Raw genomic sequence first — 21,065 nt, forward strand, 5'->3', positions numbered from 1 at the left:
AGAGGCCTTCGGGCAGCTTGAAAACATCTGACAGTCGGGTTGCCCACTTACTTGACAACTCTCAGCACAAGCTTGCTTTTGTTGGGGTCCACCAACCGATGAACTGATACCACTTGAACTGTTCCAGCATGGCGGTCCAGTGCAGATGTACACGGTGTCCGGGGGACCGCTGCTGCCGGGACAACTCATCGTGTCCGACTTCGACACTAGAAGGGGGGAAGAGGTCGATGTCGACACTAGAAGCGGGGGAGAGGTCGACTTTGATCCTAGAAGGACGATAATAGATGCTTCTGATCCGACTGAAAAGCCTAAACGCAGGCCCTATATGAAGTTAAAATTGCAAGGATACGTTTACAGAATGCAAGGATAAGATTAGTCAATAAAAATGCGATAATTCAAAACTCCTATATAAGTTAAAATTTCCTCAAAGTAACATTAAAACTCCAAACCCCAATTTGTGTTAAGTATTTTAATTTTTAATAATATTGTTAACAATCTATAGCTACGTTTTAATAACAAAATATCGGTACAATAAATAAAAAAACACTCTTAAATTATATGTCGGTAAACACGGTTAAATTATAGTATTGCAAAAAATATTGACTTAAACTACATCATTTTGTTCATCCCATCCTTATTGTCACCTTTGTCTTTATCTAGAGACTTATCAACATCTGCAGTTCCGTTGCAATACTTCACAACCCCATTATCTGGTTTGCTCGTCCCATTTTGCGCTGGAGCGATCATGAGCAAGTTGTTTCCATTCCTGTCAGTTGTCAAGTTCCTTAACGGCAGGGGATGGCGCCATCTTGGGAAATAGGAAGAGCTTCTGAGGAACCTATAGTGCTCCATTTTGTTTTGGACCACTCGACTTTGGTAGCGTCTGAAGAGCGAACCATCTTCATTTTCCTCGTTGCCGAATTTCGGAAAGTCGTTAGCGCCTTCGAGAAAGATTTTCGGTTTTGGACCTTCATCATCATTGCAATAAGGTCGTTTGTACTTCCTGCGTAGGTTCTGCGATGGGCTAAGAGGTGATTCGCATTTGATTGCTAAGGAGTTGTTCTCTTTGTTAGTGGAGATGGAATGCGCTTTCTGCCACTCGAGCACCTCGCATAGAAGACCGATGTATCTGTAATAAGAATATACATAATGAACATATATGGGCAAAGGGAAGATTATGTCTGCCAGAAAAGATGTGACAGTCGTTGGGGTGGACATAGATAAAAACCTATAATAGTTGTAAGAAAAGTCTGAAAAGAAGAGCGGCGCTATAACCCTGTGTCAGACACAGTTCTCATTCACATAGCCACAAAAAGTTAGGTTAGGTTATATTAATTTAATTGTATCTTCCTGCGATTGCCTGAGATTTCGGGTTTCTATTCAATATCCACTCTTAGCTTTGTTTATAAATATACCTGCCTCTCTGAACAAGATACTGTGGTAGTTTCCTAAAATTTCTAATGACTAGTCTTTGTGTTTGTTACCAACCTTGGTCTTAGAAAGGAGAGCAACAGCGTCACAAAACTCCAGAGTTTACTTACCTGTTGTAGTCGACAACTATCTTTTTGTATGTCTGACCTATGTTATCCAAATCCAAACTAATATTATAAATGCGAAAGTAACTGTGTCTGTCTGTCTGTTACTCTTTCACGCCAAAACTGATGAACAGATTTGAATGAAATTTGGTATACATACGGTCAAGACCCTGGGAAAGAACATAGGCTACTTTTTATCCCAGAATCCCCACAGGAAAACTTTTAAGGCGAAGCGAAACGCGCGGGAACAGCTAGTATATAATATTATAAATGCGAAAATAACTGTGTCTGTCTGTCTGTCTATCTGTCTGTTACTCTTTCACGCCAAAACTACTGAACGGATTTGAATGAAATTTGGTAAACATATGGTATAGACCCTCCCGGGAACAGCTAGTGTTCAATAAAGTCATATTCTATTCTATGGTACTCGTACCTGATGGCGACCCTCAATATCTCGCTCTTAGACAGCTTCTTGTCGGGCGGGTGCGTGGGCACGAGTCTCCGGAGCTCGGCGAAGGCTCCACTCACGTTCTGCTGGCGCCAGCGCTCGCGGCAGTTGGAGAACAACTTGCGGGGCGCTCGGAGAGGCAGGCCGGGGGGTAGGTCCGACTGGGGACGGGAAAGGATTAGTTGAAGATCTTCCATATCGTACTAATATGAAGGACGAGTCGTGTCAACTGAGTGTTTGATTGCAGTTGAAATGCGGTCCGTCTAAACGCGAAAGTTTTTGAGTATAGATGTTTGGTACTCTTTCATGGGAAAACGGCTGGGGAAATTTTGATGAAATTTGGTATGTAGGCAGCTGACACCGTTTTTCTTTTCAATATTCCTATGAAATGAAATATGGGTCTGGATCTTGGGCTGCAAGATCTTCCCTCACCATTCCCACAACTATTGCCTCAATCTCCACAAAACGTCACTACGTTGTCTTTGGACGTCGACACTTGAATGTGGGGAGCGGTCGACATCGACACTAAGAGGGAGGGAATGGTCGACTTCAACACATGCATGGGGGAGAGGCTAATGTTTAAACTAGAAGGCAAGAAGAGGTCGACTTTGACACTAGAACACTTGGCCAGTAAATCCAGCCACAATGGTAGTTCCTCACCTGTGCCCGCATCTGTCTCTCGTCATCACTGTCCTGGAAACTCGGGTCGTCGCTGAGCATCTCGCTGTCCGGCTCCTCTTCCGAACACGAGTCCGGCTCTGACGTCATCGCCACTGCCACTGGGGGGAGAAGAGGGGAATAAAACAGAATGTTATTTTATTCAAAGCATGGAAGTAGACATAAAGCCCTCTTTTGAAATATGCCAGACGGTACTATCCGATACTCCTATAAAATAAAATAAAAAATGCTTATTTGAAACTACCCTTAAGTTAAGAAATAAAGAGTTACAGAATGGGAATTTAGTAAGTAAACAAAAAATATAACTTCAAGTATCAAAATGTTATGGTTTGACTCAACTTAAACCAGCCCAAACCTACAACCAGCGATATGTAAACAATGTTCGACTTGGGCTTTAAACCTAGATTTATCGATAAATGAAGCGTTGGTACTGATAAAAAATGAATTATTACAATTTGTACAATGTTACATACCCGTCATAGACGCTGCACGAGCGTAAACATCCTCCAAATTCGATAAAATGTGTCCAGCTTCATGTTCCGCTAAACATTGTATATAAACTCGATAAATAACTTCCCTAGCTTGACTTCAAATATTTTTCTTCTTCTTCCTTATTGCAAACAAGCGTAAATACCTAGTTGTTTTTATCTAGATTATCCTAATAATTAAATAAGAAAATTTAAAAAAACAGCGAACCGCCAACTGCCATAAACAATTGTTATGACTTTTATGTTTCTTTTCTAATGGTGCCAGGCTCCTGAAAATTTTAGTTCCTCAAACATTAATTTCATGAATTAATAGTTTCACTGTATGTATATGTACTTACTTATCTACAAGGTAAAAAAGAAGCAATCATTCTTACTGCGCCGTGGGTATATATAGAAAATCAATTAATACTATCTTAATAAATGTCTATCAATAAAAATAACAATTAATTTTTGATAAACTTTACTGTACCACTCTTAGTGTAGTCTTTGAAAATGGAGGTCCTTGTGCTACTGCTATGGCTATTTGTTATTGTAACCGCCCAGGTATAATAGTTCTTTTAATATACATAGATAGATAAATATAGAATATTCTTTATTTGTACACAATATAATATATAATATAAGTAATACTAGGTTTTTTAGTGGGAATTTGAGGATACAAAGTAGCCATAGTTTATTAAAACAGATACCTACCAGAATTTTAAATTATAGTATAAGTAGTTCAAATTGATCTTTTCAGGATACATTATACAGCGTGGATCAACTATTACAAAGAGGAATCAGCAGTGGCGACGGAGTTTCTACATATGCAGTGGATGGCGATGACGGCGCGATCCAATCCAACGAGGGCCTGAATGCGAACCTTGAGGAACAACAGCAAAAAAAACTGCAAAACCTTGGAACTATGTTTTTACGGGTAACACTATCATTTTCCATCCTTACATAATAATTTCCCCACATATTTATTTTTTATTGATATGCTCAATTTCTCAAAACTGTAATACCCGAAATGGTAGTCAGAGTCAGGGGTGACTCGCAAGCGCACACGGTTTTCGCTTTACATTCATTTTTACTCACAGGATAGGTCGCGAGCTTTTTGAGAATGATTTATTAAATTATAATAAGTACCTTTTATATTTATATCGTATTGTAGTATGGTAATATAAATATTGTACTTAGTTCTAAAAACCTAAAATGTTTTCAGATGGCACAAGCAGCAGGATTACGGGAAAATAAAATAAAACGCCCCCCTTATCCCCCCACGAATCCGGTGAGTTATCTAAACATCAAAATTACATTTTCAGTTTGTAAGAAAATCATATTATGTCATATTCGTAGCTCATTCGAAGGCTGTAGCAAAAGTCAGAAGAACAACCAAATTTCAGTGAACATCAAAAAACGCTTATATTTCTATCCTATTCAAAACTGTTCCTGGGTCACCCCTTTCTCCTTACACCGCTTTTGCAACAACCTGCCTACGAATACTGCAAAATAGCTAGAGTATTGCCATTGTACTTCTTACTTGAGTATTTCTTTATTTCCGTGGCATAACTGATACCATTAGGCACCGTAGCGTCCGTAGTCGAGCTGGCTTCAGTGATCGTAACTGATCACTGAGGTTAAGCAACAACTGGCACAGCCAGCCATTGGATGGGTGACCGATTTCAAGTTTTTATTTTCTGGACGCTTCCGTGCTTCGGACAGCACGCTAAGCGGTGGGTCCCAGTTGCTGCTTCGGCAGCAGTCGTTAAACCTAGTCAGAGGCCTTCGGGCAGCTTGAAAACATCTGACAGTCGGGTCGCCCACTTACCCGACAACTCTCTCTGCACAAGCTTGCTTTTGTTGGGGTCCACCAACCGATGAACTGATACCACTTGAACTGTTCCAGCATGGCGGTCCAGTGCAGATGTACACGGTGTCCGGGGGACCGCTGCTGCCGGGACAACTCATCGTGTCCGACTTCGACACTAGAAGGGGGGAAGAGGTCGACGTCGACACTAGAAGCGGGGGAGAGGTCGACTTTGATCCTAGAAGGACGATAATAGATGCTTCTGATCCGACTGAAAAGCCTAAACGCAGGCCCTATATGAAGTTAAAATTGCAAGGATACGTTTACAGAATGTAAGGATAAGATTAGTCAATAAAAATGCGATAATTCAAAACTCCTTAGATATAAGTTAAAATTTCCTCAAAGTAACATTAAAACTCCAAACCCCAATTTGTGTTAAGTATTTTAATTTTTAATAATATTGTTAACAATCTATAGCTACGTTTTAATAACAAAATATCGGTACAATAAATAAAAAAACACTCTTAAATGATATGTCGGTAAACACGGTTAAATTATAGTATTGCAAAAAATATTGACTTAAACTACATCATTTTGTTCATCCCATCCTTATTGTCACCTTTGTCTTTATCTAGAGACTTATCAACATCTGCAGTTCCGTTGCAATACTTCACAACCCCATTATCTGGTTTGCTCGTCCCATTTTGCGCTGGAGCGATCATGAGCAAGTTGTTTCCATTCCTGTCAGTTGTCAAGTTCCTTAACGGCAGGGGATGGCGCCATCTTGGGAAATAGGAAGAGCTTCTGAGGAACCTATAGTGCTCCATTTTGTTTTGGACCACTCGACTTTGGTAGCGTCTGAAGAGCGAACCATCTTCATTTTCCTCGTTGCCGAATTTCGGAAAGTCGTTAGCGCCTTCGAGAAAGATTTTCGGTTTTGGACCTTCATCATCATTGCAATAAGGTCGTTTGTACTTCCTGCGTAGGTTCTGCGATGGGCTAAGAGGTGATTCGCATTTGATTGCTAAGGAGTTGTTCTCTTTGTTAGTGGAGATGGAATGCGCTTTCTGCCACTCGAGCACCTCGCATAGAAGACCGATGTATCTGTAATAAGAATATACATAATGAACATAATTATATGGGCAAAGGGAAGATTATGTCTGCCAGAAAAGATGTGACAGTCGTTGGGGTGGACATAGATAAAAACCTATCATAGTTGTAAGAAAAGTCTGAAAAGAAGAGCGGCGCTATAACCCTGTATCAGACACAGTTCTCATTCACATAGCCACAAAAAGTTAGGTTAGGTTATATTAATTTAATTGTATCTTCCTGCGATTGCCTGAGATTTCGGGTTCCTATTCAATATCCACTCTTAGCTTTGTTTATAAATATACCTGCCTCTCTGAACAAGATACTGAGGTAGTTTCCTAAAATTTCTAATGACTAGTTTTTGTGTTTGTTACCAACCTTAGTCTTAGAAAGGAGAGCAACAGCGTCACAAAACTCTGGAGTTTACTTACCTGTTGTAGTCGACAACTATCTTTTTGTATGTCTGACCTATGTTATCCAAATCCAAACTAATTATTATAAATGCGAAAGTAACTGTGTCTGTCTGTCTGTCTGTTACTCTTTCACGCCAAAACTACTGAACAGATTTGAATGAAATTTGGTATACATACGGTCAAGACCCTGGGAAAGAACATAAGCTACTTTTATCCCCGAATCCCCACAGAAAAACTTTTAAGGCGAAGCGAAACGCGCGGGAACAGCTAGTATATTATATATATTATAATATTATAAATGCGAAAATAACTGTGTCTGTCTGTCTGTCTATCTGTCTGTTACTCTTTCACGCCAAAACTACTGAACGGATTTGAATGAAATTTGGCATACATATGGTATAGACCCTCGCGGGAACAGCTAGTGTTCAATAAAGCCATATTCTATTCTATGGTACTCGTACCTGATGGCGACCCTCAATATCTCGCTCTTAGACAGCTTCTTGTCGGGCGGGTGCGTGGGCACGAGTTCCACACCAAGGCTCCACTCACGTTCTGCTGGCGCCAGCGCTCGCGGCAGTTGGAGAACAACTTGCGGGGCGCTCGGAGAGGCAGGCCGGGGGGTAGGTCCGACTGGGGACGGGAAAGGATTAGTTGAAGATCTTCCATATCGTACTAATATGAAGGACTTCTTCTTTTCAACATTCTTATGAAATGAAATATGGGTCTGGATCTTGGGCTGCAAGATCTTCCCTCACCACTCCCACAACTATTGCCTCAATCTCCACAAAACGTCACTACGTTGTCTTTGGACGTCGACACTTGAATGTGGGGAGCGGTCGACATCGACACTAAGAGGGAGGGAATGGTCGACTTCAACACATGCATGGGGGAGAGGCTAATGTTTAAACTAGAAGGCAAGAAGAGGTTGACTTTGACACTAGAACACTTGGCCAGTAAATCCAGCCACAATGGTAGTTCCTCACCTGTGCCCGCATCTGTCTCTCGTCATCACTGTCCTGGAAACTCGGGTCGTCGCTGAGCATCTCGCTGTCCGGCTCTTCCGAACACGAGTCCGGCTCTGACGTCATCGCCACTGCCACTGGGGGGAGAAGAGGGGAATAAAACAGAATGTTATTTTATTCAAAGCATGGAAGTAGACATAAAGCCCTCTTTTGAAATATGCCAGACGGTACTATCCGATACTCCTATAAAATAAAATAAAAAATGCTTATTTGAAACTACCCTTAAGTTAAGAAATACAGAGTTACAGAATGGGAATTTAGTAAGTAAACAAAAAATATAACTTCAAGTATCAAAATGTTATGGTTTGACTCAACTTAAACCAGCCCAAACCTACAACCAGCGATATGTAAACAATGTTCGACTTGGGCTTTAAACCTAGATTTATCGATAAATGAAGCGTTGGTACTGATAAAAAATGAATTATTACAATTTGTACAATGTTACATACCCGTCATAGACGCTGCACGAGCGTAAACATCCTCCAAATTCGACAAAATGTGTCCAGCTTCATGTTCCGCTAAACATTGTATATAAACTCGATAAATAACTTCCCTAGCTTGACTATGAATATTTTTCTTCTTCTTCCTAATTGCAAACAGGCGTAAATAGTTGTTTTTATCTAGATTATCCTAATAATTAAATAAGAAAATTGAAAAACCGGCCAAGTGCGAGTCGGGCTCGCGCACAAAGGGTTCCGTAGCAGCAATTACAGTTAAATCAACCTATCTCAAAAACTATAAGAGATACTTTGATCAAACCAAAAATCGTTGAAAGAGTTAATTAGCATGCATCACCTCTATTTTTTTTAGAATTTTATACCCCGTAGTTATAAAAATAGAGGGGGGGGGACATACTTTTTACGACTTTGAGAGCTGATATCTCAAAAACCGTTCACTTTAAGAAAAATGTTTTTTAGAAAACTTTATATCATTTTAAAAGACCTTTCCATTGATACCCCACACGGGTATGTACATCGAAAAAAAAATTTCATCCCTCAGTTACATGTATGGGGGGCCCCACCCCCAATTCTTTTTTTTAATATTTAGTGTCATATTTTTGTAGCGGTTCATACAACACATATTCCTATCAAATTTCATCACTGTAGTACTTATAGTTTCCGAGTAAATCGGCTGTGACAGACGGACAGACGGACAGACGGACAGACGGACATGACGAAACTATAAGGGTTCCGTTTTTGCCATTTTGGCTACGGAACCCTAAAAACACCGAACCGCCAACTGCCATAAACAATTGTTATGACTTTTATGTTTCTTTTCTAATGGTGCCAGGCTCCTGAAAATTTTAGTTCCTCAAACATTAATTTCATGAATTAATAGTTTCACTGTATGTATATGTACTTACTTATCTACTAGGTAAAAAAGAAGCAATCATTCTTACTGCGCAGTGGGTATATATAGAAAATCAATTAATACTATCTTAATAAATGTCTATCGATAAAAATAACAATTAATTTTTGATAAACTTTACTGTACCACTCTTAGTGTAGTCTTTGAAAATGGAGGTCCTTGTGCTACTGCCATGGCTATTTGTTATTATAACCGCTCAGGTATAATAGTTCTTTTAATATACATAGATAGATAAGTATAGAATATTCTTTATTTGTACACAATATAATATATAATATAAGTAATACTAGGTTTTTTAGTGGGAATGTGAGGATACAAAGTAGCCATAGTTTGTTAAAACAGATACCAGAAATTTAAATTATAGTATAAGTAGTTCAAATTGATCTTTTCAGGATACATTATACAGCGTGGATCAACTATTACAAAGAGGAATCAGCAGTGGCGACGGAGTTTCTACATATGCAGTGGATGGCGATGACGGCGCGATCCAATCCAACGAGGGCCTGAATGCGAACCTTGAGGAACAACAGCAAAAAAAACTGCAAAACCTTGGAACTATGTTTTTACGGGTAACACTATCATTTTCCATCCTTACATAATAATTTCCCCAGATATTTATTTATAATTGATATGCTCAATTTCTCAAAACTGTAATACCCGAAAGGGTAGTCAGGGGTGACTCGCAAGCGCACACGGTTTTCGCTATTACCTACATTCATTTTTACTCACAGGATAGGTCGCGAGCTTTTTGAGAATGATATATTAAATTATAATAAGTACCTAGGTATTATATTTATATTGTACTAGCTGTTCCCGCGCGCTTCGCTTCGCCTTAAAAAGTTTTCCCGTGGGAATTCCGGGATGAAAAGTATGTTCTTTCCCAGGGTCTAGACCGTATGTATACCAAATTTCATTCAAATCCGTTCAGTAGTTTTGGCGTGAAAGAGTAACAGACAGACAGCCAGACAGACAGACACAGTTACTTTCGCATTTATAATATTAGTTAGGATTGTAGTATAGTAATATGTATTGTTCTTAGTTCTAAAAATCTAAAATGTTTTCAGATGGCACAAGCAGCAGGATTACGGGAAAATAAAATAAAACGCCCCCCTTATCCCCCCACGAATCCGGTGAGTTATCGCTAAACATCAAAATTAAATTTTCAGTTTGTAAGAAAATCATATTATGTCATATTCGTAGCTCATTCGAAGGCTGTAGCAAAAGTCAGAAGAACAACCAAATTTCCGTGAACATCAAAAAACGCTTATATTTCTATACTATTCAAAACTGTTCCTGGGTCACCCCTTTCTCCTTACACCGCTTTTGCAACAACCTGCCTACGAATACTGCAAAATAGCTAGAGTATTGCCATTGTACTTCTTACTTGAGTATTTCTTTATTTCCGTGGCATAACTGATACCACTAGGCACCGTAGCGTCCGTAGTCGAGCTGGCTTCAGTGATCGTAACTGATAACTGAGTTGAAGCAACAACTCGGCTGTCCAATTTCAAAACACAGTAACAGCCAAGAGACAAAATGTTCAGAAGAGCCAAAAAACGTTTTTGTCCCTTCATTTCAATGCCCTGGTAAAACTATGATACATACATATCTAAACGAATGTAAGCTTAAAAGAACCGGCAGAACCTAGGCTTTACATACAATACTATTTCATTTAAATATGACTAATATTGTTGCTGTAATGCACAAAAGAAAACACTAACTAGGTTTTAAATGGTTTTCTCACCCTAAAACCGCCCTCACTGACCATTTTATAACCTAGTAAGAGCCATTAATGTGTAATTTAAGACAAGTAAAGTATATTGAAATTGCAATAATAACGTAATAATTTATATGTTTTTTTATTTTTTTATATGTTTTGGATCCTTCACATAATATAAATCAAATTTTGCAGCACTTTTACACGACCGCACTAAGTAATAGCTGAAATACCGGCATATTTTTAAGTTTTATCTAAATGAACCAAATCGCCATATTAAGAAGGCATGTCTGACACGAACATTATTTATGGCTGCCTTAAATTAGACAATATTTCCTAAATTTTGAGCTAAAATTAGTTTACAATGTTTGAGTTTTTTTTGGTTTATGCAAAATAGGGCTAGCAGAAAGGTTCTGACGAGAAAGGTCTCTATGGCTTTTATAAAGAAGACAAAATTTCTTTATGTTCTACTTTTAATTCACCTCTCTAGGTCTCATTGGTTCAAAGATACAGGTTCTGGAATATCTGATATTTTTTCGAAAAAAAGTGTAATAATGTATGCCATTTGTGACTTACTAAAATTAACGGGCAAAAATTGACCTTTGCTGACCATTTCAAAACCTAGTAAGCGCCATTGACAATTTTAAAACCGATAAAAGTCATTTTCACTTACTGTGTTTTAAAATGGTTGGTGGCTCTTACTGTGTTTTAAAATGGCATTTTTGATTTCGCAGGGTGGAGTTACTAGGTTTTTAGAAAATTTATTTTCGTTTCTAAGCCGTTTTTTGATATTCTGACAATGCAGGAATGTGCGGAATCGCCTAAAATAATGTATAAATCAAAGACCCGTTTTTTTTTAAAGTTGGCGCTTACTGTGTTTTGAAATTGGACAGCCGAACTGGCACGGTCAGCCATAGATGGGTGACTGATTTCAAGTGGTTCTTTTCTGGACGCTTCCGTGCTTCGGACGGCACGTTAAGCCGTGGGTCCCGGTTGCTGCTTTGGCAGCAGTCGTTAAACCTAGTCAGAGGCCTTCGGGCGGCTTGAAAACATCTGACAGTCGGTTTGCCCACTTACTTGACAACTCTCAGCACAAGCTTGCTTGTGTTGGGGTCCTCCAACCGATGAACTGATACCACTTGAACTGTTCCAGCATGGCGGTCCAGTGCAGATGTACACGGTGTCCGGGGGACCGCTGCTGCCGGGACAACTCATCGTGTCCGACTTCCACACTAGAAGGGGGGAAGAGGTCGACGTCGACACTAGAAGCGGGGGAGAGGTCGACTTTGATCCTAGAAGGGAGATAATAGATGCTTCTGGGCCGACTGAAAAGCCTAAACGCAGGCCCTATATGAAGTTAAAATTGCAAGGATACGTTTACAAAATGCAAGGATAAGATTAGTCAATAAAAATGCGATAATTCAAAACTCCTATATAAGTTAAAATTTCCTCAAAGTAACATTAAGGGTCACTTTTACCAAACACTAAACGTATTTAAAATGGTATTTAAATCAAATTTTAAATACATTTTGTACTAACTGACAGACGTTTGACAGGCGTTTAAATATGTTTAGCGTTTGGTGAAATTCCACCTAAAACTCCAAACCCCAATTTGTGTTAAGTATTTTAATTTTTAATAATATTGTTAACAATCTATAGCTACGTTTTAATAACAAAATATCGGTACAATAAATAAATAAACACTTCTAAATTATATGTCGGTAAACACGGTTAATTAATTATAGTATTGCAAAAAATATTGACTTAAACTACATCATTTTGTTCATCCCATCCTTATTGTCACCCTTGTCTTTATCTAGAGACTTATCAACATCTGCAGTTCCGTTGCAATACTTCACAACCCCATTATCTGGTTTGCTCGTCCCATTTTGCGCTGGAGCGATCATGAGCAAGTTGTTTCCATTCCTGTCAGTTGTCAAGTTCCTTAACGGCAGGGGATGGCGCCATCTTGGGAAATAGTAAGAGCTTCTGAGGAACCTATAGTGCTCCATTTTGTTTTGGACCACTCGACTTTGGTAGCGTCTGAAGAGCGAACCATCTTCATTTTCCTCGTTGCCGAATTTCGGAAAGTCGTTAGCGCCTTCGAGAAAGATTTTCGGTTTTGGACCTTCATCATCATTGCAATAAGGTCGTTTGTACTTCCTGCGTAGGTTCTGCGATGGGCTAAGAGGTGATTCGCATTTGATTGCTAAGGAGTTGTTCTCTTTGTTAGTGGAGATGGAATGCGCTTTCTGCCACTCGAGCACCTCGCATAGAAGACCGATGTATCTGTAATAAGAATATACATAATGAACATATATGGACAAAGGGAAGATTATGTCTGCCAGAAAAGATGTGACAGTCGCTGGGGTGGACACAGATAAAAACCCTATAATAGTTGTAAGAAAAGTCTGAAAAGAAGAGCGGCGCTATAACCCTGTGTCAGACACAGTTCTCATTCACATAGCCACAAAAATTTAGGTTAGGTTATATTAATTTAATTGTATCTTCCTGCGATTGCCTGAGATTTCGGGTTTCTATTCAATATCCACTCTTAGCTTTTGTTTATAAATATACCTGCCTCTCAGAACAAGATACTGAGGTAGTTTCCTAAAATTTCTAATGACTAGTCTTTGTGTTTGTTACCAACCTTAGTCTTAGAAAGGAGAGTAACAGCGTCACAAAACTCCAGAGTTTACTTACCTGTTGTAGTCGACAACTATCTTTTTGTATGTCTGACCTATGTTATCCAAATCCAAACTAATATTATAAATGCGAAAGTAACTGTGTCTGTCTGGCTGTTACTCTTTCACGCCAAAACTACTGAACAGATTTGAATGAAATATGGTATACATACGGTCAAGACCCTGGGAAAGAACATAAGCTACTTTTTATCCCCGAATCCCCACAGGAAAACTTTTAAGGCGAAGCGAAACGCGCGGGAACAGCTTGTATATTAATATTATAAATGCGAAAATAACTGTGTCTGTCTGTCTGTCTATCTGTCTGTTACTCTTTCACGCCAAAACTACTGAACGGATTTGAATGAAATTTGGTATACATATGGTAAAGACCCTCGCGGGAACAGCTAGTGTTCAATAAAGTCATATTCTATTCTATGGTACTCGTTCCTGATAGCGACCCTCAATATCTCGCTCTTAGACAGCTTCTTGTCGGGCGGGTGCGTGGGCACGAGTCTCCGGAGCTCGGCGAAGGCTCCACTCACGTTCTGCTGGCGCCAGCGCTCGCGGCAGTTGGAGAACAACTTGCGGGGCGCTCGGAGAGGCAGGCCGGGGGGTAGGTCCGACTGGGGACGGGAAAAGATTAGTTGAAGATCTTCCATATCGTACTAATATGAAGGACGAGTCGTGTCAACTGAGTGTTTGATTGCAGTTGAAATGCGGTCCGTCTGTCTAGAGCCTAAACGCGAAAGTTTTTGAGTATAGATGTTTGGTACTCTTTCATGGGAAAACGGCTGGGGAAATTTTGATGAAATTTGGTATGTAGGCAGCTGACACCCTTCTTCTTTTCAACATTCCTATGAAAAGAAATATGGGTCTGGATCTTGGGCTGCAAGATCTTCCCTCACCATTCCCACAACTATTGCCTCAATCTCCACAAAACGTCACTACGTTGTCTTTGGACGTCGACACTAGAATGTGGGGAGCGGTCGACATCGACACTAAGAGGGAGGGAATGGTCGACTTCAACACATGGATGGGGGAGAGGCTAATGTTTAAACTAGAAGGCAAGAAGAGGTCGACTTTGACACTAGAACACTTGGCTAGTAAATCCAGCCACAATGGTAGTTCCTCACCTGTGCCCGCATCTGTCTCTCGTCATCACTGTCCTGGAAACTCGGGTCGTCGCTGAGCATCTCGCTGTCCGGCTCCTCTTCCGAACACGAGTCCGGCTCTGACGTCATCGCCACTGCCACTGGGGGGAGAAGAGGGGAATAAAACAGAATGTTATTATATTCAAAGCATGGAAGTAGACATAAAGCCCTCTTTTGAAATATGCCAGACGGTACTATCCGATACTCCTATAAAATAAAATAAAAAATGCTTATTTGAAACTACCCTTAAGTTAAGAAATACAGAGTTACAGAATGGGAATTTAGTAAGTAAACAAAAAATATAACTTCAAGTATCAAAATGTTATGGTTTGACTCAACTTAAACCAGCCCAAACCTACAACCAGCGATATGTAAACAATGTTCGACTTGGGCTTTAAACCTAGATTTATCGATAAATGAAGCGTTGGTACTGATAAAAAATGAATTATTACAATTTGTTCAATGTTACATACCCGTCATAGACGCTGCACGAGCGTAAACATCGTCCTAATTCGACCAAATGTGTCCAGCAGCCTTACTCCCAGCGATTAATAGTCGCTATCCAAAAAAGCCAATTAAAACTCAGTTGAAAAATTTAGGCCGAATCAGTTGGTACCACCACCTCGGTTTTGACTGAGCCGCGGACCAGGGACAACGTAGAAAATATATCAAGAAACGACTAGTGATTATTTTTGAAACGGTAGCCGAAGTAAGCCGATATCAGGCCGATGTTGCGTTCCGTATTTCAATAGAGGTGAAAGAAAGAGATGTCGCTCTATAAAATTGTATAAGATCTTGTGTTTTTTCTCGCTCTGACAAGGAAAAAATTGGTGTGCGTTCGAAGTACTAGCGAAGCTTGAAATAAGAAATCCGGTAATCATCAGTCCATATTATGTTTTTATTTTTTCAATGTTAGTAAAATATTAATTAAAATACTTATTAAACACTAGGTTAAAGTCATCACTCATGCCATTTTTTACTTATTATTCACAAAAACTTAACTTTGTAAACGTTAAAATATGAAATTAGGGGCTTTTGAACACATTCAAACTAAAAATCAAAATACTCTGTGAACCTGTGAAAACACTCCCTCCACTTCATTCATACAACATACAATAACAATGATAAAACAAAATTACAAATGGAATTTCCTTATTTAAATAGATATTTGTGCACTAAATACATAATAATATGACGTAAGTATAGTATTCTGATGGAGTGGTTAAGTTGCAGACTCAGATCGACTCGATTTATAAAATAGACCGATAAAATATTACGATAATTTGTTACAAAGTTATAGATATTAAACTATCAATCATTGTTTACAGAAAGAAGAAGAAGACGTTGCGTGTCACCGTATAGCCAAGGAAATATCTTGTGAAAGTTTTAACTCAAGGCGGAAATTTATTGAAAAAAACCGGCCAAGTGCGAGTCGGGCTCGCGCACAAAGGGTTCCGTAGCAGCAAATATAATAAACTTATTATGTCAATAACTTAACCAAAATTACAGTTAAATCAACCTATCTCAAAAACTATAAGAGATACTTTGATCAAACCAAAAATCGTTGAAAGAGTTAATTAGCATGCATCACCTCTATTTTTTTTAGAATTTTATACCCCGTAGTTATAAAAATAGAGGGGGGGGGACATACTTTTTACGACTTTGAGAGCTGATATCTCAAAAACCGTTCACTTTAAGAAAAATGTTTTTTAGAAAACTTTATATCATTTTAAAAGACCTTTCCATTGATACCCCACACGGGTATGTACATCGAAAAAAAAAATTTCATCCCTCAGTTACATGTATGGGGGGCCCCACCCCCAATTCTTTTTTTTACTATTTAGTGTCATATTTTTGTAGCGGTTCATACAACACATATTCCTATCAAATTTCATCACTGTAGTACTTATAGTTTCCGAGTAAATCGGCTGTGACAGACGGACAGACGGACAGACGGACAGACGGACATGACGAAACTATAAGGGTTCCGTTTTTGCCATTTTGGCTACGGAACCCTAAAAATACTCAACATAACCTACAATTACAGTGAAATACTGAAAATATCTTGTACCGTGATAATATTTCTGAATAATAAGTGCAAACCCGGTTGAAAGCACGATCTTAGAGTATCTAAGATCGTGCTTTCAACCACATACTTAATACAATTCCATAATCATATCGAAATCCAAAAGTTCGTAAGTCGTAAGTGATCATAGTTTAGGTGTGTACTTATTAGACTCATGCATTGTAAACTCTATAAACGATTACTCGTAATGTATTAATCATATTAAAAGTTGAATGCGGCTGTTTTATTTTTTATTCTTTATGTTTAAAGCAGTTCTAAGAAAAAGCAGTAATAACTAGTAATAAGAGTTGTAACATTATGCATGGACCAAGTGTCAGCTTATGTAAAAACACAATGTTATCATGTAAGTAAACCCTGCTTTAAACATAAAAAATGTGTCTACCTAATCTTCATAAAGCAGATAATGCTAACACCCTGATTACACCACCAAGTAGAGCGGCCCGAGACAGTGTCCTCCGCTGAGCACTGTTAAATTGTGATCCACGGAATGGTTTAAGATCAGCCAAGAGTACTGTCTTGCCACTCTACTCAGTAGGTGATTACAAGGGTATTACATTGCAACAGGTAAAAGTAAGTATACAGGGCCTCAAGTCTGCTAAGGAATGAGGAGGATATGGTAGGTATCCATATATTAAAAGTACAACTTACAATGTTACTTATACAATTTCTTCCATGTTGCAATGTCATCATTGCCGGACTCTTAAGAAGGAATACTTCCTATCAAGCCTTTATAAATCAATAGTATCATGAATGACCTCTTAGTCAAGTGCAACATCAACATTTCAATAATGAAATGAAACATGGTTTTTGCTGTATTTTGTGTTTATTAAGTATCATATATTAAATCACATCACAATTATTATCAGTGTTCTGAAATATCAAGCATAAGCTTCTCTTCTATTAGCTAAAAAACTGCTTTCTGATTATCCTAACTAATATTATAAATGCGAAAGTAACTGTGTCTGTCTGTTACTCTTTCACGCCAAAGCTACTGAACGGATATGAATGAAATTTGGTATACATATGATCTAGACCCTGGGAAAGAACATAGGCTACTTTTTATCCCGGAATTTCCACAGGATAACTTTTTTAAGGCGAAGCGAAGCGCGGGGGAACAGCTAGTCTGAAATAAGATAGAAATATAGATTAATAGTAATTCTATAGGTTAGGATATAATAATAATATATTGTACAGTCAGCCAAAGAGATATGTATGCCACCCCAACGCAAGCCCTTAGATATTATGACAATTGATAGGTAATATTTATGTAACATGAAAAATAAGGATAACTAATATTAAGGTAAGTAATACTTAAGTTAATAAGTAGGTATTGATAAAATATTATTATTCCACCCATGAGGATTAAATTTTTGTTGCTGTGGTGGCATAAATATCTATTGCTGACTGTACTATCAAGGTATTGATACAACTTTATTTAGTAGATTTTCTATTCTATTCTATTCTGAGAGGTGGCGAAGCTCCTGTACGTGGCTCTCTTGAGTGGAACCTTTGTACATATCCCCTTAATTTTAGCTCAGCCAGCCTAGCTCTCGAGTAAAATGGAGCAGCAAGCCTGGGTGTTCCAATAGCTGAGATAGGCGTTCTGTTGGTCCAAGAATAGATAGTCTTGTTTCTGTAGTAGGTGGAGATTGAGCCAGCATAGGTATATTTTTTTAACTACAAAAGATACCCACCGCAGCACTACAGTTTAATCCTAAGGTACTTAGAAAACAGATGAATCAAATAATATTTTATAGATATAGAATCTAGATAAGCAAGCCAAGTAAATTATTTTTCATACTGTCAGTGCATCATAAAATTAAAGTGTTTGTGCTAGGGTAGTATTTCATATCTTTTTTGCTACAAATAAATTGAAATCAGCTTAAGTGACTTACTCAGTAGCAGAATGATATGCCAATTTAGTTTCTTATGTAGGTATTAACTTCATAAGATCTTAATTACCTACTTAACAACTTGTTGTTAAGTAGGTACTTCACATAGGCACTTGAATATTTAGTCTTGGTTATAAATTCCAGTCTGGAGCCAGTTGCAACGCAGTAAAAACCTACAAATACCAAAATTCTGGTTAGTAGATATCATGGGGTTTAGGTTACAGACATTATGATAGTATAGGAAGGTTTATCTTATTATTATTATTAGTAGGTATATATTGTTAGCCACTGGACTTAGCTGGAGCGAGACCAGACATAGGTGGTTTAAACATAGATAGGTGGCAGATTTTATGACACCTCTGGGGTGCCATAGGACTACAACAATGGTAAAAGAAGGTTTGTCTTTGTTTTGAAGGATATTTCCTTTAAGGCTTCTTCTTCATGCCTTAAGAATATGAGAGTAAAGGCGGTCATCCACTGGCGAGGCGACGGTATAGATTGTTGGCTTGTCGAATCTCGTTGGTGATCCATTAGCGAACCAAACAGTCTACTCTCATCATTGGCAAAGTCGTGGCGTGCTTTTTGTAACATCGTTGGAGGTTTTTTAGACCGCGGACTTAGAGGTTATTGGAGGTTTTGCTCGCGAATGGATCACCGCCTTTAGTTGAAGAAACTTTTACATGTACCTCTATTATGTTTGTGGATACTCACCTTATTTGTTACGCTCAAATCAGCTAGTTTCATGAAGCTAAAGTCTTCAGTCAAATTGTCCGTCAACTCCTTTAAATATGCTTTAAATATCCAGGGAGACTGGTTTGCAATCCTCACGTATCCTCAGTTACTACTTTCACATCACTTTGTAGGTGTAATTACAGGCTCTTTTTCTTACAAAAATAGGAAAAATTAGCCATTGTAATGGCTTTGCGTTGCAAGAATAGGAACTTTTTTCAAAGAGGCGTTGAGTCGCAACTTTGACATATAATCTACTCTGTGTGATGAGCTCATTATGAGCTCGTGGTGCGAATTTCTAGCTTAGTAACGCTATAATTTTCACTGAACGGTTTGCGTGACGTCATAACACAATGAGCCGCAAAAATGTGCGGTGGGAGTGCGAAATCAGCGATCTTGTTGAAATCGATTCAGCCACTCATCGCTGGGAGTAAGGCTACAGCTTCATGTTCCGCTAAACATTGTATATAAACTCGATAAATAACTTCCCTAGCTTGACTACGAATATTTTTCTTCTTCTTCCTAATTGCAAACAGGCGTAAATAGTTGTTTTTATCTAGATTATCCTAATAATTAAATAAGAAAATTGAAAAAACACCGAACCGCCAACTGCCATAAACATTGTTATGACCAGTATAAAACGTAGTGTTCTTTTCTCTATGGTTATGACTTTTATGTTTCTTTTCTAATGGTGCCAGGCTCCTGAAAATTTTAGTTCCTCAAACATAAATTTCATGAATATAATAGTTTCACTGTATGTATATGTACTTACTTATCTACTAGGTAAAAAAGAAGCAATCATTCTTACTGCGCAGTGGGTATATATAGAAAATCAATTAATACTATCTTAATAAATGTCTATCAATAAAAATAACAATTAATTTTTGATAAACTTTACTGTACCACTCTTAGTGTAGTCTTTGAAAATGGATGTCCTTGTGCTACTGCCATGGCTATTTGTTATTGTAACCGCTCAGGTATAATAGTTCTTTTAATATACATAGATAGATAAATATAGAATATTCTTTATTTGTACACAATATAATATATAATATAAGTAATACTAGGTTTTTTAGTGGGAATTTGAGGATACAAAGTAGCCATAGTTTATTAAAACAGATACCTACCAGAATTTAAAATTATAGTATAAGTAGTTCAAATTGATCTTTTCAGGATACATTATACAGCGTGGATCAACTATTACAAAGAGGAATCAGCAGTGGCGACGGAGTTTCTACATATCGCACATGACAATCCGGACCGTCATATATTGAAAAACGTAGTTTCGAGATATCGCGTTTTGAAAGTTTGGTGTCTCATAATTTAAAGAATAATAAATAAAATAAATATATTTCTTTTGTGATTGGTAGATTAACTCTTTGCCAATAAAAACATATAATTCAATTGAGCCTAAGTTATTTCATTTTATATCTACAAGTGTTTTTCTGAGGCGGTCCGAAGATAATACGGTCTTGCCTGTCAAAATTTTCGATTTTCATATTTATGACTGTATAGCCCGTTTTTTTGCTTACATACTTTCTGGTAATTTGTCATATGTCGAGATAATACATACGGTTTATCTTCTTTTAGGGAAAATTAAATAATACAAAGCGTTTGATATATTTTTTTCTATGGAAAATCGGTCCTTTTATTGATTAAACACGAATTTTAAAAACAATAAATCTCATTTTTAGAACAATATTTCATATTTTTAGACTTAATTACAAAAAAAAACAGAATTTAAACCTAACAACCTAACAACTAACCTAAACCTAACAACTTTAAACAAAGGTTTAAATTCTGTTTTTTTTTGTAATTAAGTTTGTAGTACCTTTTTTGTTTTAACTATGTACTCTTTCAATGAAATTATTAGGAACTTAGTAGAGTGCATAGTTTCTTAAGCCGTAGCGAAGAATGATACAAAAACAATTTTATTATTTATTGCTTTCCATAATAGATAATTACAAACTATGAGA

The 21,065-nt window shown here is 37.9% G+C and overlaps 4 protein-coding genes and 1 pseudogene across 4 annotated transcripts; 2 read left to right on the forward strand and 3 right to left on the reverse strand.

Annotated features, from left to right (window-relative positions):
* Window positions 1–467: 467 nt before the first annotated feature.
* LOC125488561 lies at window positions 468–3,037 on the reverse strand. The gene is made up of 3 exons (XM_048631271.1): window positions 2,644–3,037; window positions 1,969–2,144; window positions 468–1,129 (listed from the first exon to the last, which is right to left on the reverse strand). Exons 1-3 carry the CDS (start codon window positions 2,749–2,751, stop codon window positions 610–612), a joined length of 804 nt encoding a protein of 267 aa, XP_048487228.1. The 5' UTR covers window positions 2,752–3,037; the 3' UTR covers window positions 468–609.
* Window positions 3,038–3,626: 589 nt separating this feature from the next.
* Window positions 3,627–5,289, forward strand: LOC125490871. Its single transcript, XM_048631274.1, has 4 exons — window positions 3,627–3,692; window positions 3,889–4,065; window positions 4,354–4,419; window positions 5,038–5,289. Exons 1-4 carry the CDS (start codon window positions 3,642–3,644, stop codon window positions 5,272–5,274), a joined length of 531 nt encoding a protein of 176 aa, XP_048487231.1. The 5' UTR covers window positions 3,627–3,641; the 3' UTR covers window positions 5,275–5,289.
* Window positions 5,290–5,390: 101 nt separating this feature from the next.
* LOC125490812 lies at window positions 5,391–7,528 on the reverse strand (annotated as a pseudogene).
* A 1,357-nt stretch (window positions 7,529–8,885) lies between these two features.
* LOC105382908 lies at window positions 8,886–12,863 on the forward strand. Its single transcript, XM_048631273.1, has 4 exons — window positions 8,886–9,030; window positions 9,223–9,399; window positions 9,895–9,960; window positions 11,701–12,863. Exons 1-4 carry the CDS (start codon window positions 8,980–8,982, stop codon window positions 11,941–11,943), a joined length of 537 nt encoding a protein of 178 aa, XP_048487230.1. The 5' UTR covers window positions 8,886–8,979; the 3' UTR covers window positions 11,944–12,863.
* Window positions 12,317–14,506, reverse strand: LOC125490813. The gene is made up of 3 exons (XM_048631149.1): window positions 14,365–14,506; window positions 13,673–13,854; window positions 12,317–12,836 (listed from the first exon to the last, which is right to left on the reverse strand). Exons 1-3 carry the CDS (start codon window positions 14,470–14,472, stop codon window positions 12,317–12,319), a joined length of 810 nt encoding a protein of 269 aa, XP_048487106.1. The 5' UTR covers window positions 14,473–14,506.
* Between the last annotated feature and the right edge of the window lie 6,559 nt (window positions 14,507–21,065).

Source organism: Plutella xylostella, chromosome 28 (genome assembly GCF_932276165.1).
Source record: "Plutella xylostella chromosome 28, ilPluXylo3.1, whole genome shotgun sequence".
NCBI lineage: Eukaryota > Metazoa > Arthropoda > Insecta > Lepidoptera > Plutellidae > Plutella > Plutella xylostella.